Source organism: Leptonotus elevatus, chromosome 3 (genome assembly GCF_054856555.1).
Source record: "Leptonotus elevatus isolate MCC_2025b chromosome 3, RoL_Lele_1.0, whole genome shotgun sequence".
Classification (NCBI taxonomy): Eukaryota; Metazoa; Chordata; class Actinopteri; order Syngnathiformes; family Syngnathidae; genus Leptonotus; species Leptonotus elevatus.
Genome location: NC_141241.1, coordinates 14,810,828 through 14,838,249, shown reverse-complemented (window position 1 = coordinate 14,838,249; position 27,422 = coordinate 14,810,828). Strand labels below are relative to the sequence as shown.

General features: G+C 40.4%; 2 protein-coding genes across 5 annotated transcripts; one reads left to right on the top strand and one right to left on the bottom strand.

Moving 5' to 3' along the window:
- Positions 1 to 20,665: 20,665 nt before the first annotated feature.
- Positions 20,666 to 22,245, bottom strand: LOC147177060 (protein phosphatase 1 regulatory subunit 3E). The gene has a single exon (XM_086071564.1). The coding sequence runs from the start codon at positions 21,682 to 21,684 to the stop codon at positions 20,761 to 20,763; it is 924 nt and encodes a 307-aa protein (XP_085927690.1). The 5' UTR covers positions 21,685 to 22,245; the 3' UTR covers positions 20,666 to 20,760.
- On the top strand, positions 20,757 to 27,315 carry LOC147177059 (uncharacterized). Of its 4 annotated transcripts, XM_086071565.1 has the most exons (4): positions 20,757 to 22,122; positions 22,222 to 22,481; positions 26,312 to 26,491; positions 26,586 to 27,315. In XM_086071565.1, the coding sequence occupies exons 3-4, from the start codon at positions 26,324 to 26,326 to the stop codon at positions 27,021 to 27,023; spliced, it is 606 nt and encodes a 201-aa protein (XP_085927691.1). In that variant the 5' UTR covers positions 20,757 to 22,122; positions 22,222 to 22,481; positions 26,312 to 26,323; the 3' UTR covers positions 27,024 to 27,315. The 4 variants fall into 4 exon arrangements, with proteins under 4 accessions (XP_085927691.1, XP_085927692.1, XP_085927694.1 ...); XM_086071566.1 differs by having other exon boundaries at positions 20,757 to 22,481; XM_086071568.1 differs by lacking the exons at positions 20,757 to 22,122; positions 22,222 to 22,481 and adding an exon at positions 22,502 to 25,596.
- The last annotated feature ends 107 nt before the right edge of the window (positions 27,316 to 27,422 follow it).

Here is a 27,422-nt window from a genome sequence, read left to right as displayed (position 1 = left end):
CCCTATCATACCTCTCAAACACAAGATTTTTTTTTTGATCTGATTATGTTGAGTGTGAATGGGTAAAGACAGGGACTCGGGTACAGTGGCCCGACGAAGCATTTCAAAGATAGCCATTCACATGCTAACTGCTAGCCTTGATAGTTACTATGTGGAAGTGCAGGGCAGTATAACAATACTCACAGGTATACTGTATGTTCTTTATTGCGTACAAAAACAACGATTGCATCTTACTTCTTCGTTTGTGTCTGCATGACTTTATTATACTGCCTCCTAGTGGCCAGAAGGAGCAGAGCAATGAATTGGATTGCAGTATTAAATCATAATGCACAAACTGCTAAATTAATACATTCTATCTCATGTTCTTTTGATAAAATAGAATATTATATAGTATTATATATATTATAAGTTTCCTTTTTTTTGGGCAATTTAATGAGGAGGCATTTACATTCAATTCAGTGAGGAAAGATGATTTAAGAAAAGTGTTTTGAGTTACAAATGAAACTCGCATCTCAAGGCACTACTGTACAGTAGTTATACAGGGCAACTTCACACTTCATGTAAACGAGTACGTTTTTTACATGTATTATATAGATTATAATCCATCAAAGGGGGGGATTTAATTTAGTTCACAAAGTTACAAAAAAAAGTGATTTCCACAGAGTAGCGAGATGTGCTTCATAGGCCAAATAAAAACCCAATCATGTAGGCGAGGATCTCGAAAATCAATATTCTATTTCTTAGGAATCAATGGAACTGTGCTTCTAAATTTGTCATCCTCCCTGAACCAGCATGTCGTCTACTAACAACAGATGGCTAAACACAAATATGACACCCCGTATATTTATTTCTTCACTATTGTTCACATTTAACTGCCTTTCTTTCCCCTCATGTGAGATTATAGCACAATACTTATCTGGTCACATTGCTAAAAGTATGTCACAGATGATTTATGTGACAACCACATGCTCTTGCAGTTATCAAAACGTTAGTTTTTTTCCCCCCCAGTTTTTGCGCACAAATTTCCCCCCATTTAATCCCTGTAATGCACTTCCATGTGTTTGACCAAAGCCATGTAGTTTGTCTGGTGTCGACTTTGCCCCAGTGAAGAGTTGCATTGTTTAATGCTGGCATGACACTCATAAGGACTTTAATTCTGTGTGCACCAAATCGGCAATCGCTTCTGATGTCCGTCTGGGCTCCCACAAGTGATCCTGGAAAGGAGGAAAAGATGCAAAGGGTGGAAGTTTAAGACGGGCAGGGCCGCTGCCTTTGGGTCTGAACCGTCTTTACATTCAGCCCTTTGACTCGCAACTTGTTCCTGTTGCCAGAACCACTAAACCGCCAAGAATGCAAAAAATTCCAGAGGATGCCTTCGGAGACGGTAAACCGTGGCATGCCTTTCCTGCACGCATAAATAGAACGAGGTACGTGTTTAATTGCAAGATGGTGAGCATTTTTCCTTATTTTTGAAGGTATGCAAGAAGTACAACTGACCTGACCTTTCTAAAAAAAATAAATGCACTTTTCTTTTTTTGTGGGTGCTGTCACACAGCTTTCTATCAAAGTACAACTCACTGCCATTTTGGTCCGTCTCCTCATAATGGGGACTGCCACTTTGGAATTCTTCCGCCGAAAGCTATTATTGTCATCCAGTCCTCTTTTCTTGACAGTTTATATACTGCAGGTCTGGAATTCGTTAGCTTCTTTTGTTCACGAGCAGGGATGTAAAGAGAGCAGTAACACGCATCTGCAGACACAAAGTCATCCTCTTTTCATTCAATCCTCCATGACAACCACTTTCACAATTCCCTTTCCCAAGCCATTCTTGGACACGGCCCAGGGTCTGTTCGAGAGCAGAAGAGACTCTTTTTTTTTCTTTCTCTTTCTTGGAACACACTTAAGGCGAAGGTTTCTTTTTCTTGAGGCTCTGTACAAGACAGGACGCAATTACTGAATTATGAAAATTAATGTTATTCATCGCTCTGGATTCATGCTTGTGCTCTGGTCAACAGTTTTATATGACCACGTTATTATTATTATTATTATTATTATTTAATGGTAGGGCACTGAGCGGGGAGACATACCAGAAAAGCTAACTGACGTCTAAATATTTTACTACGTTAGTCTTCAGATATATACAAAACTATACATGCAAAAAAAAAATAGTTTGTATTTAGCCCAATTGAGAGTGTTTTGTGTAGTTGGGGCACTTCAACCGCCAGAAAGAGTATCGTGAAAGGGCACAGGTAGAGGCAGTACTGAACACAGTTCACACAAAACAACACTACAAATATATCCAACTTGAATCATTAGTGTGTAATATAACAAACATAAATTGGAAACAAATTTGATGCATTGCATTTGTTTCAGAGTTAATAATCAAATTTGGCACACAGAAGGTATTGTGTTAGTCTTAGTTGCTCTTGAGTCCTTTCTGTCACATGGTGTTCCACAGGGCTCTATTTTGGGGGCCCTGCTGTTTTCATTGAATTTAATGCCTGTGATTTCCATCTTGAGAAAACATGGCATTTCTTTGTATGTAGCGCTCTGCTGAGCAAAAAAAAAAAAAAGAGACGCTTTCTCGTTAAGACCACTTTTGTCCTGTTTGGAGGAAATCAAGGCCTGGATGGCACTGGATTTCTTGAATTTCAATGAAAAGAAAAGAGAAGTGCTGGTGTTCGGTCCCTGTGGCACTTGTGCATCACACCCTGCTGCTTGGATTACCATCCATCCATCCATCCACCCATCACCACTTATCCGGGGTCGGGTCATTGGGCCAGCAGCTTTAGGAGGGAAGGCCAGACTTGGATTACAAGTGCCTTATAGAACGCCAACAGTCTCAAAATCGGACCAGCAAATTGGTGCTGTTGTCAAATCCAGCTTTTGTCATTTAAGGCAGCTGCCGTTAAGGTACAGCCTCTTCCTTTCTCAACAGAACTTAGAAATAGTCATACATGCACCCGGGTTGATCTATCAGGTTTATTTTCACAATTCTTGAAAATTCATATAAAAATAGGTGGATGGAAACCCACCTAATGACGTTGAGGGTATGCGACTATGTGTTAATATGGCAGTTGTAAGGATGGAAATAATAAGGGAGCTGCTTGAAAAAATTTTTTATTCTGGTATTCAAAACACGAGTCATGTAAACAAAACCATCTATTCATCCATTTTCTATACGTCATGAATCGAGAGACTACATGAGGCCGCTCTCTGTAGCAGGTCACACACAAATGCATCACATTTATGTGATGACAGCATCAGAAAGGAGGGCAAAGGGCGGCCGTCCAAAATGAGCTTTACACAAGAACGTATATGCATGTGGGAGATTTTATACGTGTGCGGTAAAGCGCGTGTTTATCACGATGCTTCACCTCAGCTCTCCCACAGCTTCCCAGCAGCTTCCCGAGGATGAAAGCGAGTGAAACCCCAGACTAGTGGGGCTCCACAGCCAATTAGGATTGTTTATTTAGCCAGCCGCTGCCGCTGAGCATAACAGGAGCACACAGCCAGCCACACAAGCCTGCAGGGGCAACCTCTTCTCTTTTTCCACTCTTTTAAACTCCTTTTGGCACAACCCCCTCTCTTCAGCCTTTCTTCCTCTTTGCCCAACTCTTACTAGCTTCCAGTTTATATAACAGTAATGTCCATGATAAGCCACAGTCAAAATGGCTGGGGTACACTCATGCACTGTTTTTCCTCTTGGTTGTGGTGAGGCCTGTCATACATTGATGCGTGTCCATGCAGTCAATCGGCTACTATTATACAATCTTCCATTGTTGGACTGCTAATATGACAGTCATATGTGGTTTCAATGATTCATTTCTGACCAGTAAAAGTCATTTAGCCTTGTTGTTTTCAAGTATGAAATTCATTCTCATTTATGTTTGTTCATATCACAGAAATGAAAATGAGACAATCAACAAACAGGTTCTTGGTATTTTGTTATTGACATAAAAAAAAGAAAGAAGAAGTTTTATTTCAACAGTACGCCCACACCATGTTGCAGGTATCCTACCCCCCCCCCCCACCCCTTTATTTTCAGATTCTTCCAGGATTTTTGGCAGCCATTCATCAACATCCTCTCCTTCATCCATCACCGTAATAGGGGCGCTACATCTCCTATTCCCTTCTTTTCCTCTCCTCTTCAGCGCAGCCTACCCATGATGGATTGGCTTGGTAAGTGATGTCTGAAGAGGGCTTAAGTGATGCGTGCACACTGGTGGCATGGTCACACAAGTGAAGGATTTTTTCTATTTTTTTATTCAGCAAACTTGAAAGCAGGGAGACAAAAATAAGGACGGATGTATCGATATCAAAATGACAATATAAATATAACAACTTAAAGGCTCATATTGCAAAACAAAGCACAATACTGTATTGTTTTTGTTTTGTACATAACAGTGACAGAGAAATAGGCGCTGCCAGTCATTTTATTGTCGTGTAAAAAAAGTATCATGGTCTTTGTAGTTCACAATGCTGTGTTCGACGGAAGTGTGTGAAAAGTTTTTAGTTTTTTTTTTTTACAGAGATGTTGGAAAATATTTTCTACAAATACAAAGAAAATAAACATGAATTTCAATGTAAATGTCCCATCTATACAATGCAATACTAATTAGCTAAGGCCATCATTTACATATAGTTCATATAGCATAGGTAACTCAATGTACATAAACGGCCTACAATCGCCATTAACACTTCAAATTGAGGCATGTACCTGCTAATGAAGGCACACATTGTGAATAAAGTTTGTGGAGGAACTCAGACGTGCTGCGTTCCCCTTCACCTGGCGATTAGCGTGGGTCTTAAACTGCACTAAAAAACTAACCACCAGAGGGTGCCAGAACTGTACAAATGGAAAACAATTTTGCCTTATTAACAGATGTTCTGCTTTTAACTCATTCACTTTCATTGACGGCTATAGACTATATACGGCTATATATTTCTATTAGTTTAACATTTTTTTCCACTATTGTTAAGAGTGTGAAAACCTAGATTTATTTTATTGTACATTTAACACAGATATATAAAAAAAACTAGTGAAGTCATGCGATTAATTACAATAAAAAAAATAATAATCGCCTGACGCCCCTAATTTTTAATAATCTTTACTTTAAAAAAAAATAATAATAAATCGCGTCAGGCGATTAAAATTTTCAATTGTAATTATTCACATGACTTCAATAATTAACTCACAATTAATCACAAATGTTATATCTGTTCTAAATGTACAATAAAAAACAAAAATGTTTTTAGGTTTTCATACTCTTATTAACAAAAGTGGAAAAAGTGGAAAATTAATAGAAATAGTTCAAATGAATTTTTTGACGTCTATAGCCGTCAATGGCAGTGAATGAGTTAATATCGTAACACGATGACGAGGATATTGAGGCAATTTGAATACGCAATATCGCTTTTATCGCTACATTCCTAAAAATGAGTGGCAAAACTGGCCTCGCTCCAACCCCATCTTGTCACCTCCGTACGCCCATATGCATGCATACATAAATACACGCCCACATGGGTGCTGGGGAGTCATACTTAAGTTAGTGGAAAAAGTAAAAGGATCTTTGTGTAAATGCCTGGACAAGTCTGTATTACCACCGGTGCTTTCTGGATAGCAGGGGAAGTACCTGGGTCAAACCGAATGCCTCACAAGGCAACAAGCCAAAATGAAAGTTCATGACAAAGTCAAGGAGCTGACAAACAAAACAGCCCAGGTGAGCTTGTAGATGTGCAGACACGATGCTCAGCGGCTTTGAGACACATTTGGTCACAGGAATGTACAACGCAGAGATGTAACTGAATGGAAAAGTCAGACAAAGTGACATTTGGGAGAGTTTGAATAAGGTGCACGCTTACTCATAAAGCAACTCAAATAAAGGTCTGTTCACAGACTCGTTTGACATGAGTGCCTGTGGTTTGGGCTCCGCAGTGACTACGGTGAATGTGTGTGCGTGTGTGTGTGTTTCAGTCATCCAGGATCATTCAGCAGCCTTAACAGAACTTTGGCAAGGCAAACTACAAGCAGCATCGGACTATTGGTACTGACGGTTCCTTGGGTCATTCAACATGGAGGCTTAGTGTTGGTTAATTATGTGTAATGGGACTACCTGACGATGTCATCTGTTGAGCACGTTCTATGAAATTTAAGCATTTCCTCATCGTCATGAGTGCCTGTGAGTTGCAGAGTTGCAAAAGTGCAGTGTTCGCGCACAGCCGTGGCTCTGTCAACGAGCCTAGAGGAAGACCAACCAAACCACAAGTACATCCATATTTCAGCCTATTCCAGGAAAAAAACAACTTTATATAGTAATGAAAATAAATGTCTGATTGCAATGCATTCAGTTGGATTTGCGATCCTTGAAAATGAATTCAACGGCTTGATGAGGCTCATTTACTGGCTTTTAAGACTCCATATCAAAACTCATCGTATTCGCTTACAGGCAGAAGTCAGAAGCAGATCACTGGGATTGATTTGGATTACTATCTTTAGGAGAGGCGCCATTTTGGGGAGGAACTAAGGCAGACAAGTCAGGAGGTAAAGCCTGAGAAAGCCTCCATAAGCAACTGTAGGCCAACATAGTAATAATGCATTACAGCTGCTGGGAAAATTGACTTATTTGTCTTAATATATTATGGAGACTACTTTTTTTTTTTTTCGTGAATGATAACGTGGATGCTGGATGTAGATTTCACACGCATACACGCGTATTTAGAAAAATCAGTCTACCTTTAAAATATGAGTGGAAATGGTGTTTCAGTCGTGTTTTTGACAGACAGGTCATGTAATCTGCAGATGCAATCAGTTTCAAATTATTGACTGTTCTTTGGCGGAAAACATTATGGAGATGACATCTTTGGAGAATAAGAGCAGACTGTTCAATGGCAACAATTTGCATATTGGGATGAGATCAGCATTAAAAATGAAAGATGGTGGAGTTTAATCCTTGACAGCACCCTTGATATTAGTCACGAATAATGATTTGGTATTATTATGGTAATTGACATCAGTCTCTATCTCTTGTAAATCTTATCCCAGACATGCAGACATAAAATATTCCAGATTCATTCTCAAGACAAAATATCAAGACACTAATAACTTAAATAATGCTAAAACCTATAGATGACCTAGACTTCTGGAACGGAAGCATGGTCACATCAATCACAAGTTTAAAGTCATATGTTGCAAGATTTTCTTTAATTTCTCTCACATTCTGACAAAAGGGCCCGCGGGATCACAGAGATTGAACAAATGTATACCTTAGACTTCAAATCAAATGAAAATGTGACCATGTACAGCAGATCCTAAGATTTGTGAAGCTATTGCTGCTGGGAAGGTATCTCACATCAAAGGAGGAGGTAAAAAAGCTGGCTCCCATCATCAGCACATTCGCACTCTTTTCCCATAAGGCTTCATTTCTGTGTTCTGGCTTGGCTCGATAGACAATCATTTGTCACGGGCGATCAATCAATCCCCGCGGTTGAAAAACTGCAGTCTGGACGACTGTGTCTGACATAATGCGGTCTAGGTCTCGGTCTGTCTCTGACTTACTGTCAGGTTGGCAGAGCTGTTGCCAGACTGGAGGCTATTGTTTTCATTTCCCCTTCCATTAAACATAGCCGTAGGAGTACAGAGAACAAGTGGGGGAGGGGGGAGGTGTGGAACCTCCTTGGTGAGGTTGTGGGGCGTCTACTGCTACCAGACAGACTGTGTGTTAATCATAACAAACACCGTCCGCTGGGGAAACTTGGCAGAATACGTAGCGGATTCATCATCTGCAGACCCTTTTACACTTTGTCACAAAGTCAAGTTTGTGTCTCGAGTGCAAAAAAGTCCACCGAGAAGATGAGTATACACACAATGGTACGTCCCAACCTTTGCTAACGGAAAGAGAGGCATGTTTTTATGGTCGTTCTAGTTTTTGTGTGAATTAATTAAAGTGCCATTTCAATGGCGCCTCTTGTGCTCTATATGCCAACACATTCTTAAGGGTGGGAGCTAAGCTGGCCTTAGTTCAACACATAGGCCCTCGTTAACAAGCAGCCGTACACACAATCCCTCCCCAAAAGCAATTAGAAAGGGGTAAGAGGAAGTATAAGGAGGGGATTTTTTTAACAGCAATTTAAAGACCCAAGGAATAAAGTTGCTTTCATTTCAGCTCTTCAACAGCAACACATTCCTGCTACTCTGCTGCCATCAAGTGTATGAGATTATGAACTACATCACCACAATGTGCCAGTATTTGACATTTTATCTACAGCACTGTTGTTTTTATTATTACTATTTAATTTTTTAAACTTTGTTCGTCAAGCAAAAGCCGCCTCAAAAATACTTGGCTCTCCAAATACCACCATAATGGCCTACATTAAAATAAAGTGTTGTAGGCCCAAGTGATTAAAAAGTAGAAGTTTAATTTCTAAAAAGCATGCTTAATATTATTTTAAGCCACTGTGCTTACATATTAGCTCTTTTACTTCTACACGTTATTTAAAAAAAAAAAACCCGACAGTGCCAGCCGATTTCGAGCATTTACATAAACGCGGTGGGTACCACATGAAAGATTGCGTTCTATTCTTTCATTAGAAAAAAGTATGCTTCTACCTTATTCCGTTCTTTAGTAATCACCATTTGAAAATAGGTCATTTGAGTGACATTGAACGAAAATGGAAATGATAAGGAGAAAACAAGCTTTTTGTGATAAGATGCATTTTCAGTGACTTTGACCCTAATATTTTTTGCTTAGTGACGCTCTGTGAATTAGATTTAATGTGACAAAGGCTTTGATTATTCCTGTCATCCTTGAAAACGTTCTATTTAATCAGATTTGTCATGTTTCAGTGTAACTTCATACTACCGGGAGCCCATTGAAAAGAGATACAATGCTGCCATAGTTAGTGGCTGTTGTGGGATTTTACAACCCCAATGACAAGGCAGCGCTGCACCGACGTTCGCACTGCCCTTTGAGGAGAAAAAAACCGTAGTAAACGTCAATTGACGTTTTTGGCGGCATTCATTTGGATTATAGTAAACGTCATTAAACGTTTTGGGCAGTAAAAGAGTTAGTAAAGTGTAAAAAAAAAAAAAACTATTATAGCGCACTTAATAGTTAAATACAACTGATCTATTCTTGACAAATCTACTCCAAATTCAGTGACGGGCATACATTTGCAACACCAATTGATCAAACAGTTGTCCACATTGGATATAGAAAGAAACAAATGAATTGAAGCTTCTGTTTGAAGTGACCGACAGTGTTGGCAACAGTTTACCACAACACATCCTCAAGCTCGAGACCAGATGGGCAGTAAGAGCGTTAAAAGAGAAGTCAGGCAGATGGAGGCACTGATGCCATCCCTGATGACGGGACCCAAGAGACGGGGGCCAAATGGCCGTGTCTTTCTGGCAGCATGCACATATTTGGGCTTTTGTTCTGCTTGATCTGCTAACCTGTGGAGCATCTGGGCAGATGGGACAAATTTAGAAGGTTGTGAGAGAGAGAGAAAAAAAACATATGCTTTCAGATGAAGCACCAAACCGGTGCCTCAATAATTAACACAACTTGCAATAGATGCCACACCATTTTAAAAGGCGCTAAAATGTGTGACGTTTGGAGGTACATAAATTGTCAATGTCGAATCACTGCACACAATTAAGCCTTAATGTGTCAAATGGATTAGCCTTCAGAGCCGTCATTAATGTTCCTCAGATAGACTGGAAGCTGAGGAAAAAATAATAATAATTGCTGTAACACGATTAGTCAGGAGGTGGCAGCAGAGAGTCAGTTGTAAACAAATATTGGAGCCAAGAAGATAGAATCAAGTGTTATGTTGTTATGGTTAAGGGTGGAAATCTTTGGACACCTCACGATTCGATTACAAAACGATTATTGATTCATTTTTAATTTATGCACATTGATGCACTTTTTTTAAAAAAAAATTTTTTTTTTACAATATTTGTCTCACTAAGTATTTATACTTGGTGCAATGGATCAGAAAGCTCACGGTTCCGATCAGATTACGGATTTGAATGGCAGATCAGATCATTTTTCGGATCAGCTAAAGAAAAAGAGATGAATAGAACTTTGTCTTCCTTTTATTTTATAAAACACTTGTTCCCATTAAATAACAAGAGTCAACTCAAATATCAAGTGTCAAATATGTCCATTTAGAATGTATGAACACAAGCCATATTTGACATTTTGAGATGAATGTTTTTATTTGATAGGGAAAAATGTTTTGTGAAGAAAATGAGGATGGCGTGATGTCGTCTGCGCACTGCTGCGTGTGTGCATTTCCAAGTGTCCCAAAGATGACGGGTACAGCGCTTTTGAGCGCCGCAATTTATTTGAACATTCTGTATACCTTTATTAACATATTTTAATAATTGACATGTGGACGTTTGTGGCTCGATTCAGACTCGTCCATGCCTGAATCGCGATACATCTAAGAATCTGAAATGCCCCCTACCCCTAGTCAATGGTACATCTAACCCAATGACTATGAGCTAGCACTTGCATGATGCACCCAATGCACTCCTGGTGCACACATGCATTAAGTCCCTGCTAATCAAATACAGATGGTTTCTCTTGCACCTGTGCACTGCAACAATTGTGGAGATATATATATCAACAGTACTGTGACTATTGATTAGTCATCCCAAATTAATAGCACAAATAAGAACAGAGAGAGAGAGAGAGATGGGGGGAGGGGGCAACACAGCCAGTCACAAGCACCCGCCATGTGATCGCCCATTGTAGATAAAGTCTCTAAGAGACGGAGGAGAGCAATGGGATAGAGGCCATATACACAGAGAGGTGCGCGAGTGTGCAGCAGCATTATTATTTAATGAGACCTGTTGTGAGATGTTGTCTGCTCTCATCCTTGACACATCCTTGAGAGTGACGAAATGAACCATGATATAAAACGCAGGAAGCAAGCCTCAATCTTGCATGAAGGAAAAACACGTGCATGCAAACTCTCATCAGCTCGCATGAGTGCTGTCGTGCCTGACTCATTTCACACTCGCCTGGCGGAGGACACAGACGTTAAACAAGCCGACAAATGTGGTCGGCAGTCACGTTTTGCTGAATCATTCACGTGCACAGCCTTGCTTATGAAGAGCAGACTGGATTTGATTTGGAGATGAGGGTGGGCGTGGGATATAATGACATCATTCCCTATGAAAAAGGACCAACGGCGCCCCAGGAGGGTCGACGGTGACGAGGAGGGAAAGGCAGGGGGTGCTTAAATCCTCAAATGGAGCCAACTCGGATGCACGGCATGAAACAAAAGAATAGTGTCAGGCATGCCTTGGAGGAACTGAAAAACAACCTCGCATCACAGCAGTGGCTTAAAAAGTTGCTTCTCCCTCCCTAATTTACCCAAAAATATGAATAGTTTTACACTTACGTTTAACTAATACCAGCATATTCATTCACAAAGTTGGCAGTAAAGACTATTAAAAATGTTACATTGAAAACTGGCTGTACAATTATGGGAGTTTACAACTGTCATAAAAAACCCACTTTTTTTTCTTCTTTTTTTTTTAAACACTTGCTAATACTGTCACGATGACTTGACAGTAGTACATGACCCATGGGAAATGAAAAGTCCTCTCTATTTGCAAGAATAAGGGCATAAAGTAGGGTGCCCAAATTCCCATTTCCCAAAAAAAAGAGGACACTTGCCCCGGCAAAATGGTCTGTCCCCCCAAATGTCCTCCCAAGAGAGAACGTTTTCTCACCCCAAGGACAGAAAGTTTATCACCTCTGATTAATTGTACACTTCATAGAATAAAACCTCAAGCCAATACCATTTATTGTTATGGTAACACTATTACAAATAATTCATGCTACCAATGTAGCAGCCATGGCTAACGTTGACTTCTTTACAGTGCCAACACTAGCTTAGTTATGCTAGCTTAATGCTACCGCTGCTATTTTGTTGAAGCTGGATACCTGTATACAGTCTCTGTGACTACTAGTCACGATTATCACGTGCCATTATGAATGGCCATGTTTGAAAATTGGGCTACAATACTGTAAGGGGAGGCTTTCGACAGAATTGAGCCTGCTTTCAAATCTTGCTTGCAGTTTTAAAACTCTTCTTTTCATGATGTTTTCTGATGAGTTGAACCTAGAATAGCTCATTTGTGCCACCCTTATTCCTTGTGAGAGGAAACAAAACCTATGGTTGATGATCATGTGAAATGTCACCACATCAGGCTCGAACTGAGAATTTAAAGTGTGTAAAGTGAATTCAAGATATGTATCCCAAATATATTACACGTTTAAGATAATTGCTGTGCAAAGACTGAGAACTATTTAGTACTGAATTATGGACATATAACAAATTGCTTTTCTTGGGCGTTTGGTTGCATTAGCAGTTGTCTGGCACAATTACGAGCTACTTATTACTTAGCCCATTTCTACCACTACAGCATGCAGTCAGCTAGCAAACCACGCTCACAACCTGAAAATTAATCTTCCCTGGATGCCACAATTTACAGAGTAGCTCGTCATTATTAAAATTCCCAAGTGTTATTGATTTTTGACCATAATACATTGGAACGCAAAGCATTGTGGTTATATAACTAAGAGGAAGTGGTCATATGTCTGTCGAGGCTGTATAGTGTAAAAACGTTCCCAGAAACGTCTTATGTGGATCCACACCGTGACCCCGACAACACCAAGCAAGGAGGTGGCACCACCGACAACCTAACGACCTATCCATCACTTAGCTAGCGGGCTAAATGCTGGCCAGCGACACGACGACTCGGTGGGATGTACCCTGTACAGTATTACAGCCACCAAAGGCTTTAAACAGATTATTTTCGCGGCTCAACCTTGTAGTGGTGAGTAGGCATACGAAAAACGCTATGGAGTGGTGTTTGATTGACAGTTGAGCGGGGCGTGGTTTCAGCACATTCAACTTCAATTTTTCATGACTTTAAAACCTCATGACTTTTGTCATCGTTCAAAATGGCAGGATTGTTAATGACACTCTTCCCTGTGGTCGTGCAATTGTACAAGACATTTATCTTCACTTAACACCGACTAAAAGTTTGTTGATGGTGAAAGTTTGAAACTTTTCCCATTATCGCTATAGGAAAACATTTCCAAATATTGAGCAAATCGGAGGTCGATCGGATTCCTGGAATAGACTGCGTTCAACTGGAGAGGGTCAACTGTATTTACATCACTTATTGGGCCCAAGGTGACTGAAGACTGAGCCGCAGTGCATTTAGAGCTTTTACCTTAAAGAAACTCATAACAACAGCTCAATATATTGTGACATCTAATATTTTAAAAGGCTTAGCAAAGGTTCAGCCAATATTATATCATCCTCTGAGACACACCCCTTGGCTCTGGTCCCTTCATTTATTTTCCTGTGTGCACATTGTTGTTTGCTTCTACGTCTTTTCTCTGCGCCTGTATGGGTCTAATGGAAATATTAGTGCTGTACAGCAGATATTTCAGGCTTTGGTACAACTCCAAATAGCCCCCACCCCATCAGGAAGTGGTTTCATACGTTTGGAGTGGCTACTCTTGCTTTGCGTAAACTCAGTCCCCCTGCTTTCAATTCAATCCATGATTTTTTTCATTTTGATTTGAAATACTTTATCCAACCAGATGAGCATCATTGACATCAGCAAAGAAATGGCATTTGATAGGTTGTTGCCAAGATCATTTATATAAATGGAAAAGGTAGCAGTCTCAGCACGGAACCTTGGGGTACACCCTTAAGTACAGGGAGATCTATTATTCAACAAAAATATAGAAGCAACACTTTTGTTTTTGTTCCCATTTTTGAGATGAACTAAAAGATCTAAAACTTCTTCCACATATACAAGTTCACCATTTCACTCAAATATTGTTCACAAACCAATGTAAATCTGTGATACTGAGCACTTCTCCTTTGCCGAGATAATCATCCTACCTGGTGTGCCATATCAAGATGTTGATTAGTGCACAGGTGTGCCTTAGACTTCCCACAATAAAAGGCCACTCTGAAAGGTGCAATTTTGTTTTATTTGGGGGGTCTGGGCACCCAGAAAACCAGTCAGTACTAACTGTTTTTCTGAGCCCCCAATTATAACGGTGGTTGTATATGGTGCAGAAAATTTGATCAATTTTTAACAGTTGCTGTTTGTGAAATTCTGTGAAAAACTTAATATAAACAGATTTAAATTTTAGCAAAATACAATTAACCAAAATACATTGCTATAGACTTTTAAGACAATTTGTCTCTGAAACAAATTGTCAACTTGGCTCCCCCCTAATTGTGTGTGTGGGGGTGTGGGGAGATCAAGCATTAGCACTTAAACATGTATTTTCGAGGTTAAAAAGATGAGTAGAGAACTATGCAGTGAGCGGGGAACTGATGATCTCTCACCACATGATCACTGTGTATGCACTTGGATACGACCTATTGCATAACAGTTTTTCCACCTGTTTCTAAGTTATGAGGCTCCCTTTTTCTGTTTTGCCATTTTAGGCAAAGCAGCAGGATATTAAAAGACAGGAAGGAGGCAGATTGCCCAGGAGTTATTATAGTGGAAATGTGCAGAATGTATTCTGCAATAAAGTGTTCATTGTATTATTGGAATTCCATTTAGCCTGAAAGCAAAGTGGCTGCAACACCAGAGAAGAAAGAAAATCGGGTCAGAGTAAACAATGGGCGAAAGTAGCATGTGATTTATTCCAAACCATTAGAGGGCATGATGAGAAGGTGAAAAAGTCAGGGAAAGGCCATAAATAATTTACAGTGGGAAAGAATATGTAATGTTACGCCTTTTGTTTAATTCATAAGGTTTTGTAGTGCAATAACTCCTTCCTTTGGGTTTTATTGCAAATGGCCGGTCTGGGAAGCCGGAGCATATCAACAGCATACAAAATAGCATTGGGGGCAATGATATTTTTTGGGCCACTACACAAAGTCATTTAAAGAACAGATTGATTTTCAGGAAATCCATATTAGTTTTATTAATCTCATGATTTCTGTTAGCACCAGGCCTTTATAGACGATTGTAGTATTGAGTAGTGGTTTGGGTGGGACAGATTGTTCAAGAATGCCAATTTTCATGAATATTATTGAGAAATCTCTTAGTTTTCTTATGTCTACTTCAAAGTAGGGCCGTGTGGTGCAACTGGTGCATATTGTGTTTGACACTCTGCTCAGGCCTTTCTGTGTCGAGTTTGAATGGTCTCCCTGTACTTCTCCAGGTACTCCGGCTTCCTCCCCCGCATTGCAAAAATGCATCATTGGAAATTCTACTATCTGCACAGAAGTGGGAATGTGAGAGCAAAACCTGTTTGGTCTCTCTGTAACTGGTGATTTACTGGAAACCAGCCCAGAGTCTGCTGAGGTAATGTCCAGTTCACTGACCCAAACTATGGCAAGCACAATACAAAATGAGCGGATGGATATTTTAAGGTATTATTGGGGAGGGCATCAAGACTCTCTGAGCAAAAATCTGGTGAATTTACAAGTCACGTATCTGCAACTCATAAATCGTCCGACTTCCTGCGCATTGTGTCTGAAGAATGCAAGGACGCGGGGAGGTCACTCAATCACGTCAGAAGCTTCACTTACATTTCCTTCCCCCTTGCAGAATACAGGAGAAGTGATCCTCACAATAACGTGCGCCTGGTTTTATGCCATGGTAATTGTTTTGTTAAGGAGGCGTTTCCTGGCGAGTAAATCTAATTTAGTTCCTTTATCATATCAGGGAAAATGGAAAATATTTTAGGTAACATTTTTACAAAAAAATTACAAAATTAGGGCGATGGGATGTCTTCCAAAAGACACAGTTAAAATGGCCGGCTATAACGCTGCTCTTTGTAACAATTTGCCCAAAAGTATCTTAACCATTGACCACTGAAACGTGTTCTAATTAGGAGATTAACACCTTAGCTGTTCACAATGGGTACTCCTGTAAGCCTCTGGCCAATAGTTTTCAGACTGGACTCGGGTTCGAATTTACTGCCCTCTGTCTGAGGATGTGACGTCATGTATGCATTGTGCATGTGAAATGGGGTGTGTGCAGTTTCATTTTTCGGCCACAGGTGACCATAGCGATTCGAAATTGAATTGTCTGCACTCAGTAGCTTTAAAGTCAAGTCGGGCTGATTGATCGATATGCCTTTTCGTTCATTTAAAGAAGTGTAATAAGAGGTTTTACAGTATTAAAACATAAATAAATAAATAAAGCTAACGACTTCATGGATTTCACCTCTTGGGGGTAATTTTTTGAAAAGTAAATGTGGGAACAATGTCCTTGCCTTGGGCCCGGAGCGGTAGAGTGATGGCTGACAGACTGATAAGGTCTATATATCAATAACAAAACAATGGCACTGTTTTAGAAAATAGACCATGGGAATCCTCCGCATACGGCCCCTTACCATGCAGCTGTTGCTGGTGGGTGGCTTGTAGGGGGCCCCAAGAGACGACTAACATTGGTTAATAAACAACACATCTGGAAACCGCATCGACAAAATTACATTTCAGGATTTGATCATCTCCCCAGTGGGGATGTCCGACAAGCAGCCTTAATTATAGGTTTTTGTTTTCATTTTTATAGTATTTCAATCTTTCAATAAAAAAAAAGTAAAAAAAAAAAGTGTTTTTTTATCCAACGTCTGGGTTTTTGTTTTTGTTTTTGGGGGCAATGAGGGGTGCTAGAATCACTTTGCCCAATTGTACAAAAAAATATAAATAAATAATTTAAAGTACTTTTCCACCTAAAGGTCGGGGTTGTATAAAGGAGGAAGATTCAGTCAGACTACAACATCACCTCAAATGTATCTCAGAGCATGTGAAGGAAAGAAAGAGAATTTCTGTTCCAAGGTTGTAAAAGATCCATTTGCAATGTAATCATTCAGGTCCGGTGCTCACAGCGGGGATGAGCACTGCTGCCGTTTGAGGCAAGGAACAGAAAATTCACCGGATGCCTCATGTGAATCATTTCAAGTAAAATGATGAGAGCTCGCGTGCACCAACTTGGGAGCGACATTAAAATTGAAGGACATATATGCAAGATGAAGGGAGATGTTAAAAAAAAAAAGGAAAAAGAAAAAAGCTTCATACTTGCATGTGTGTGACAGCGGACCCCTCAGGGGATAGAACCGTCCTGTAACCACAAACAGAGGTTGTGTATGCAGCTGTTAACCTGCTGCGTAGCAACAATGCTTAGTGCTTTCCACAAAATGCTTTTACATGGTGTGTTTTGATGTCTGATTGGCTACACATCCAATTGCAAACACTTAAGTGAACGTGGATATTCATCAACTTGATAGAGACTAAAAATGTGCCATCTTTAAAGACACAGGTCAACAACATACCAGGAAATTATTTGACTATTCCAATGAGAAACATCACCATCCTAATATTATAAATAATTTGCACCTCAGTGGCAATATCTTATTTTGTAAGTGCATATGTCCATTAGCATTGTTTTTATTTATTTTTATGGAAACATTCTCACTCAGTAAGACATGACATCACTGAATTTTTCATCCGTTTGCTACTACTTTACATGACTCAAAATGTATTGCACTCTACAAAAGAAACAAGTAGGATTGTTTGAAATATACAAGTTTGCACTCAACACGCTCAACTTTTACTTTGAGACTAAAGTTTTTAGTGTTTACTCAGAAACTGTGTACCTAGCTTCCACTTGAGACCTTTTCTAAATATTTGTTCTTCAGCTCCAACGAGCAATTATGTAAAAAAAAGGGCTACACGTCATCAGCCATTTTGGTAGCATCAGTGCGGCATAATTTCAAGGACATGTCTGCAGCCATGTCAGCAATGGCGACGGCGAGAGCACACTGCAGAGCATGTGCAGCTTTACCGAAAGGAACCAGCAGGCGGCTTTGGAAAATGAGGTGCTCAGGTGACCAGACAGGATCACATTTGCACTCCAAACATTAGCACAGAATATTCGACTATACCTTTTTCAGTGTATTATGTAGTATGAGTACGGTGGGGGGAAAAAAAGAACGCTCAAAGAGTATTTGTTTCAACATTTTTATTGAGCATTTATTTAATAAAATAGTGGTTCTATGGTTAAACTAACAGAAAAATAAAGGTTTCAGTTGTGCATGCACACAAATATGATTAACATTCAGAGAAGACAGCACAGGTTAAGCAGATGACATTAAAATGGTTGATAGGAAAATAATCACGAGCATACAATATTCCATATTTGACCAAAAATATATGTCAAGGCTTTACTTAGTGAGAGAAAACAGCAGTGAATAAGGGGACCATATTGCAAAACTTACTTTTACAAGAAAAGCTATTTCCCCATGTACAACCCTGTCTCTTTCCTTGTCCTCCTCCAAAGTGCAATAAAGTGGCTTCGAGTGAACTCATCCAGTAATAGCTACAATCATAAGTCGCTCATATGCCTCACCAAAGACCAAAGGTCATTTGGCGATTGTCACCAGACATATTTCCAACCATCTGCAATCACATTTCCGTCACACGCAAGCACTTAACAAGCTTCCACCTCTTTTATACAGTCCAGTCTTAGATGGGTAAGGCGGCGTACATTTGCAAAAGGTCTAATTACAATTCATGTTTTCCTTTGAATTATTTCAAGATCTGATTGTGTGCTTTTAAGTTGGGTTTTTGTATTGCAACTTCACAGGACAAAAGTGAACCAGTTGCATCTCTCAAATTCCCTTTTAAGATGCTTTCTACACATCACAAACAGTAATATGAAGACATTCAATATGAGACATTGACAATTACAATACAGTACATACCTATATACATTTATCAGTGAGCGCTGATGACAAGCATTGCATAAACAGTTATATGAGAAGCTGAATCTGACAACGGCCCTTCATTAGGGATGCGCCAGTAACGACAGCTGGCAAGCATGGATGACGCCATGTTGAAATCACGTCTCAATATCACCAATTAGTCAAATATGAACCGTATAAAGTGTTTGAGCTAAGTCGGTATGTTATCGCCGCTCATGTTGCTACACTGATGCATCCTGTTGCACAGTTTCTACAAACATTAACAATGTGCAAACACAGGTGTGTAACAAAAAAAACCCGCAGACGACTTTCATATTTAAATGACAGCGCTCTGTGCAAGATAACATTACATATAAGCAAATGTCATCTCAAGACAGCCTCGCTCTCATTTTAGCAGTCCTATACTGAATCGTGAAACATTTTGTTTCCGAGATTGACTGAGCGCTCCACAGCGGAAGTACTCCAAAAGCTAAGTGCTTACCGGAAAACTTTTTTTTTTGTTTATGTGCACATCAGCCAGCTTGCATCATTAAATGAAGCGCTCCCTTTTGAGACTGCTGTAATGTAAACAAAGTGATAATTCCAAAGTGCTCTGACTTATAACTATGCTAGCTTCACACACAAACAACACATCAACTGTGAGCAACACAGAAACCAATACGGTATGAGAGCAAAGACAGTTTATAATATGAAGTCTAACTCGGAAGACGAGTGAATAGAAATCTTTCCTTTAAAAAATATAAATATCAGAGTTTACCAAACTTTTGGTAGGAACAAAATGAATATGGACAAAAGTACATGTTTAATGGGTCACCCAGAATTAAATTGCTGCAATCTATTTTTTATTATCAAGCAGTCAATTTGTTGGACAATTGCTTATTTTATTCTAACTGTTGTAATAAAAAGAACATTTTTGCCATCATGAGTTTGTGTCTAGAGCGTTTGTGATGAAATGTCAACTGGGGTCAAAGGAGGAGCTATATTCCTCATTTGGAATGTGAGCTGAAAAGTTCGGGAACCTGATAAAAATGTCAGACAGTGCAGGCAATATTGAGAGCACTGCACTTCGACAGCGACAGTACACAAAGTAGTTTTAGACAGCGACTTCATTTTTTTTCTATAGACTAACATTACAAAGAACATTACCTGTGAAAAATAGCTTTCAAGTGGAAATATGTACTAAATGGTGTTTGTTGGGGGAGACAATCTGTTCTATACAACAATTCAAAAGATGAGGAATTTGAAGGTTTACTTATCCTCTCACAATACTTTCAAAAGGGAGTTAAGAGGCAATTTAATCTGTGTTTTTAAAAATACGCTATTGTCTCTGATTACAATGGAATGGACAAAATGAATATACTGTATTAGAGGGAAAGTAGTAATCACTGAAAATATATACTTAGTGAGCAAAAAAAAAACTAAATGCTCTTGCTTCCCATACCAAGCTTTACAAAGGCATTTAATGGCATCACATAATAGATGAATGAGACAGTATTATTAACTTTGGAAGTGTCAGATAAATCTCTATTACCCCAGCCCAATCGAAGCACAGTACGCTTTCAAGGCAGCGACATCACAATATGTGTTCCCTACCTATGTATGAGCAATACTGTTGCACCCGTGCAAAAAGTAGACACCTCACCACAACAATTAACGTTGCAGCATCTCCTGCAAAGAGCAATGATGCCCGAGGTCGGAATGGCCCGGCACGTTTTTCCCCTTGTCACGTGTTTCCACTTCTCACGTTACATAATGTGGACGTGCCCTCCCAAAGGGCACCGAGCTGTACAGAGCCATGACATCAAGGCAAATTTACCCTCACCGGGCACCTCAAATGCTCACAAGTACATTTGTTAGTTTGTACCCCCCCCCCCCCCCCACACACACACACACACCAGAAGTAAAACGCCCATTTATACACGTTAGTCATTTTAAAAAGGTACCCGGGGGTCAATTAAAGTACGCACGCGTGTGATTGAGCTTATATAAAGTGGATCCATCCGTTCTCCCATTCCTTCGGCGGAGACATCTTGAAGCGGTGACGGCGCACTTTGTAGTTATTCCCGTCGTTGTTATCCCAAAACTCCTCGCTGTCGACTGTGTATTTTATAGCGAACTGCAACGTGCCGCCGTTCTCCATGTAGGTAGGGATGACCACCTTGAAGGAGAACCGATCGGTGGCACCGTCGCTCGAGTGGGGCACGTATGACGCCAAACTGTCCATAAAGGTGATCCAGTTGTTGAGGGAGTAGCGCAGAGAGACGCTCTTCTCGAAGGCCAGGTTCAAAACGCGCACAAAGCCGGACAGGCTGAACTCGTCCGTCTCCACGTTCTCCAGCAGCACTTTCACCTCCCGCACCTTCTCCTCGAAGCCGGGAAGGGTGCCCGGGTTGGTAAACTGCAGCTCCATGAACACAGACTGTCCGAGGGGGCGTGGGAATTTCGTAGCGGCCATGTGATTAAAGTCCGTGGATTTGGGTAACTTGGCCAAAATGCGCTCCGGCACCTCCGGCTCGTCCGAGTCGTCGAAGTGTTTCACGGAGATGAGCTCCAGACCCAGAGAGTCGGCGAAGCGCACCTTTTTCTGACTTGTTGGACTTCTGCTGCGGGAGATTTCCAACTTGGCCCTCTCCGTGGGAGTGGGTAGGGACTTGCACCTCCGGCGCAGGCTGGGACTCTGCGGGGGCTTGAGGAAGGTCTCCCGCCCCCGCGGCCTCTCGTCCACGACGGGACTCTCGGCGGGCTCGCAGGTGCCGTTCATGATGTCAAAATCGTCCCCATCGTCGAGGCGCGGGTTCGCCGCGGCCAGGCTGCCGAACAGTCCGGCGATGCAGCTGTAGTTCCTGGGCAGGCAGGTCTTCGGGGGCAGCATGTCCGCGGTAGGGCGCGCGCGCTCTGCTTCCATACAACGCTGCAGCCCCTGCACTGCAGAGAGGAGCTCGGTGGTCGTGTGGAGACCGGCGACTGGGGAAAGCAAACCGTCAGGTGTCAGTATCCCACTCGGGGATTGGCGCCGCGGCTGCGTCACTTCGGCTTCGGGGTCCGGGACCAATTGACACGGCTGTTGTTGAGCGTTGTTTGCCTCATCAGATCTGTCCGTTAAAATGTATAAAGAGGCGGCTGATAAGAAAAGGCTTCAGTCTTGATGTTTCAAAATTCAACGCATTTCCATCGAGGAGAAAGTAAAGACCGCCCTCTCGCGTGGTAATAGTTTTATATGACGTCAGAACGCGGCGTGAGTGAACTGTGAAGTCTACGTGCAGATCTGAACGTTGCCTCGCAGGAGACAAAATGGTTCCCACGTTTTAGGATATAATGTCATCGTGCACGTGCAGTCTGGGAGGTAGTACTTTTATCGTTAGCATACTTATCCTTAAAGCTTTCAAGTGTACTGCTGTGCTACTAAATGTTAAATAAATTGTCATTCTGCCGTCTGTTATAGACCGAGCTGCAGCAGGGGAGCCTCCGCCCCGCCCATTTTGCTGCGTCAGACTGCAAAAGAGGGGTTGCCATGGCCACAGCGTTGCTACCGACTAGCAGTCACTCCGCCGCACAGTGGACTGAAAGTGAAACGACTCGCTCAGCAGACAAAGACAGTTTGACGCGAGTATAAATTATAGTAAATACAAACCTGTTTGACAAGAGAACTGCAACCTGTATGCCGCAAGGATTGTGTACTAGTGCAGACGTCCATCCAGGGGGGTAAGTTACAATGACTATTTCTTTATTGTGTATTGTCTTAAAAGGGGAAGTCAAGTAAAGTCTCGACTTTGAACGTTCTGTGTGTACTGACTGGTCTAAACACGGCATTGTGATTAAGATTGCGTTTGTGGAATTTGAATTAAGCAGAAAATCTTAAAGCCATTTTAATCAGAATATTCATCATGAAAATTTGACATTTCTGTCATAACATACAAAGTCTACAATCCGCACTTCACTTCGTCTGGTATTGTTCCTGTGAAATTACTCAATTCAACCAAGACTGAGACTGAGAGTTTGTATCCCTCAATGAGTCGAGCACAGCATAATGTGTGAGTGTGAACGGTTTGTCTGATTTATAAAATCAACTGGCATCAGATCCGGCAAACCTTAATAAACCAAATGAGAGCTAATGTTTAGTTCCTGTACTTTTATTTAATGTTTTCATGCACGATGGTGTCCAGGAAAGCAGGTTCTGGGAGAGAGAAATATTTATGAGTTGGCTCGACATTCCTGGGAAACCCATGATATCTTGCAAAAACATTGAATTTTGAATACAATTGGGACATTGGAACACAATGGTCATGGTATTATTTGGGTTTCTTTTTTTAAATAAAAAAATTAAATAAAAACAATTTAAGGCCTAAGACTATGTACGCCTGTGGTGGTTAATTTATATGTATTGAATGTCCTAATGCCACAGCATGCAACCATTCAGCAGTCTGAGAAAAATAATAATAAAGACAAACACAAAACTAACTATCTTTAGCTGGTTTTGTTTTTCTCTTAATTGTTTTTTAAAGGGCAAAATGGATCACTTTTTAGTCAAGAGGTGGATTAGTCATTTTCACAGTGCTAGCTAATTCTGTTTCGGAAAAGAAACTTTTGGATTTACCCAACATGTTTCTGCAACTACCGTTTTCCTTCATCAGAGGTTCACGTGACGTGTCTTCAACTGTTGTTCACCTTCAGGTGAATGTAAAGTAGTTGCTGAAACATGCAAGGAAAATAAAACCTCTTCAGTCATACACAAAGAACAGGAACCATTTAAGCAGTACTCAATGAACCGTGTTACACTTGGTAGGTTAAAAGTAAAGGTGACAAAGCATCACATTGTCAGTCCTTAAATAAGGTTCTCACTCATAAAAAGGTGGGCCAAGGGCACCACAGGGTTAACAGACGTCTCTATGGTGTCAGTTAAAGCAGTGGAAAAAGTTTCACAACATGAAACATTAAACAGACGGGGGAAGTGCTGGCCCGGAAGAAAGATTAAAAGCCCTCAGAAAAGAAACAAGAAAGGAGTCAATAAAACCATTTGGAACAGGGTCAGCTTCTTTGAAAGTGGTAAGGCTTAACATTGCCCAGTTAGAATATTGCTTTCGATGGGAGAAATGTGGCGTCCATGTAGAACACTTTCCCTCGACTGCATTATCGCTCAAGAAGCTCTAATGCGCCTATCTCAAGTGTTCAGCTCACACCTCAGCTCCTTGTTCTCGCACAATCACTCTGACATTCCGTTCGTTGTCATTTCACGTTATATCCCACCTCAGCCTGCTAATATGTCCACTTACCTCCTTCTTCTGCTTGCATTCCACCTTGCTAAACTTCAGCTGCTTCGATCTTTCCAACTGCTTTATAATCTATGTAGGCGGATTCTGCTTCGGCCTGGTTTGAACATTCCTCATCAGCTGTTGTCACCCTTTTTTTCTGTGAGAATTAGGGAGAAATTATCAAAGAAGCAGTCTCCATGTACACTAACTTGGCACAATACTATGACCACTTGAACAAAATAACTAAGCAGTGCTTTATTGATTTAGGGAACTCTTACTAACAAATTAGTATTCTAAATCAGAATCACTTTGGAGGTTATTTGCCATTGATATATCAATGTCGTTTAATTGCACTACCCCTATACTCCCATTTGTATCACTTTGCTGTGGGATTTATTTCCTCCACTCAGAACAAATAAAAGGTTACAATGCATCACGTACTGTGAACCAGTGGCACGCTCATGTCCTCTAAATAGATTATCAGAGGTACTGTGGGAAATTATCCAATTTGACCTAAATTTTCTGAAAATTATCATTTGTTAAATACAAATATATTTTTGCTCATCCTAGGTAAGGGATGTATAATGTCAACAATTATAATGATCTTCCATTAGATTGTAGAAGGCACAATTAACATACTGTCCTTCATACAAACAGGCATGTCTGTCAACATGGGGATCAATTAAACAGGCCCAGGTTACACACCAAGTAAGTAAACTGAGACAAGATCATCATTATGTCATAATTGACACGTTTTGCTTGGTGCTGTAAAATGGCTGCCTTGGTTCAGTAAAGGTTGAGAAACACTGATCTACACTACTCCGGAAAACTAAAACTAACAAACTATGAGCACAATAATACATATCGGTAAATTCATACCTTTCATACTTTCTATCAAATCTTAGTATTGTTCTATTTTAAAATACTTTAACAAAAAATATTGTATTCAAACTATAATCATCATTAAATGGATCTTGTATCACTTGGTGCAAGTAGCCTACTTTACTTGCAATCACAAATTGTAATTATTTCATAAATTGTGTGCAAATGATGAAAAAAAAAATGCTTTTGATATAATAATCTGAAGACGAATGCCTTGAAACGAATTTTCATTGTTTGAATGAAATGGAAACTGAACTTACCAGCATGTGAACGAGTGCACTTCCAAGCAACTATATGGGAAAGGTATAGAACGTGCTATCCAAACAGTTGGGCCTTAACAGACATTCTATCTAAAACACGTATGGACCTAACTAAATCTATCTCGCGGTGGGAAACATTTTGAAAGACAGTCCACTTGGAACTTATCTAACAACAGCTTCTTTGCTCGAAAGTTTTGTCATGCGGCCTTGTTTTCCGGTTACGCCATATTTCGCGACGCCGGCGCGCCAAACACCCGCGAATTTTTGTCGTGACGTCACACGCCGTTTTACGTAACGTTTAAAGTAACCGTACGTCATCACGGCCGTTGGGTACCCACGAACGTCTGCCTGTACGTCCGCATCCGTCGCACGGAAGGCTTCTTGTCAACATGAAGTGGATGGATGTGATAACGTATTACTGCAGTTGTATGTAATGTTCAAGGTGTATGTCTGAATGAATGGTAACTGCACAGACTCGGGCGTGCTTATCATCTGATAATGTTCACGTGAGCTGCAAATTAAAAACATTGTGCGTATTCTAATCATTAGGTTGCCATTAGTTTTTAGTGCATTGCGTTCATTGAGGAACTAGTTCGTTAAAGTTACCTTCATAGTTCATTCCACAATTGGAGGATAATTTAGGCACCAACATATTTGAAAAAAGGGCCATTTGTAATTTTGTTGTCCTGTTTTGAAAAACTTAACAAAACGGTATAAACCCATATAGTTTGACTCATTCAGTTCAACAACAGCACAGTAGCACTCTTTTATGAGATGTTTGTCAAATATATTTTTGCTGTTTCTTGCCAACCCTGTTAGATATTCCAGCACCTGAAAACATTTGAAAAATATTGCTGAATAAATCTTTTACAATAATTGTATTTATTTATTCATTTTATAGGTGGTACAAACAATGTTTTTCAATTCTGAAATGACCCTCATGTGTTCCATAATGTCTACTTAAACTATTGTTTTATGGTGTGTGTGTGTGTGTTGTTGTTTTTGCAATATAAAAAACGCAACAACAAAAAAATCTATCCATGTTTGTTAGTCACATATTCATTTGATGTTTTGTTCAAATTTAAACATTCATGTGATAAGTAAAAACCTTAATTTTTGTAACCTTTATATGCCACAAAAGGACCCCACAGCAATGGATGGATCAGATGGAGCAACTCCTGATCAGGAAGATGCTGTTGAGGAGCAGCTTTACAAAGCACAAAGGATGCATGTCGATGTTCTGCTCGAGATGAGTGAGGAGGCCTTTTTAAAAGAACTGGAGCCACATGAGTATCATTGCTACTGTGGTTGGGAAGAGGCCGTAAGTGTTTTCTTATGATTACGAGATTTTTACACAGTGTAGTTCTGATGACAGTCACATCCAAAATGTTATGTTAATGTTTGTTTTGCGGTAGGTGCGGGGCTGGGACAGAGTTGCTCCAGTTAGTTGCATTCTTCTTCCTCAAAAGAGAGACAAGAAAGCAAAGCCGCGCAAAGAGACAGACATTCCACCCTCCTTGCATGCAGAGACAACATATCATGGAGACACATTAGCCATGAGTGGAGAGCAATGCAGCGAGTCTCAGTCAAGCCCTCATTACTCCAAATCCAAATCCACATCGTCAAGCCAGAAGGCCACACTGGAGACCGACTCGACAGAATTGAACGCACTGGATGGCGCGGAAGAAGATTCGTCGCATCTGTTACATGACGAGAGGGGGCATCTCAGTGCTATTCCGTTGCACTTACATTTACCCACAAACAAGGGCAGACCAGCCAAACCCACAAAACGCCAAACTAAAAGCAAAGTTGTGCCCATTACAAACTTCACATTTTTACCTCCAATAAAATGACAAGGCAGCCAAAGTTCACCTAAAAGCCATGAATAGCCTTGGAACATTTTATATTGTTGCTGGTTGCGAGAAGAAATGTGGACTTCCGAATCAAACCAAAGATAATGTCAGCAACATTTTTTTTTAATGAACTCATGTGCCAATGTTTTAAGTTTTTACTTCACAAAATGCATGCTATAATATATGAAGGCTGATTTGGAATGACAATTAGCAGTACAAATGTTTCCTGTCCTGTTGATTACTGCCCACGCATATTAAACTATGACTGATTTGGGATTCTCATTACCAGCTACTCTGCTTTCTCAGTGTAGTTACTAAGCAACGTTAAATTGGATGCGAGCGCTCACAAATTGAGTGGAAAAGTAAACCCACCATATCATCACATAAGTCTATTAAGTC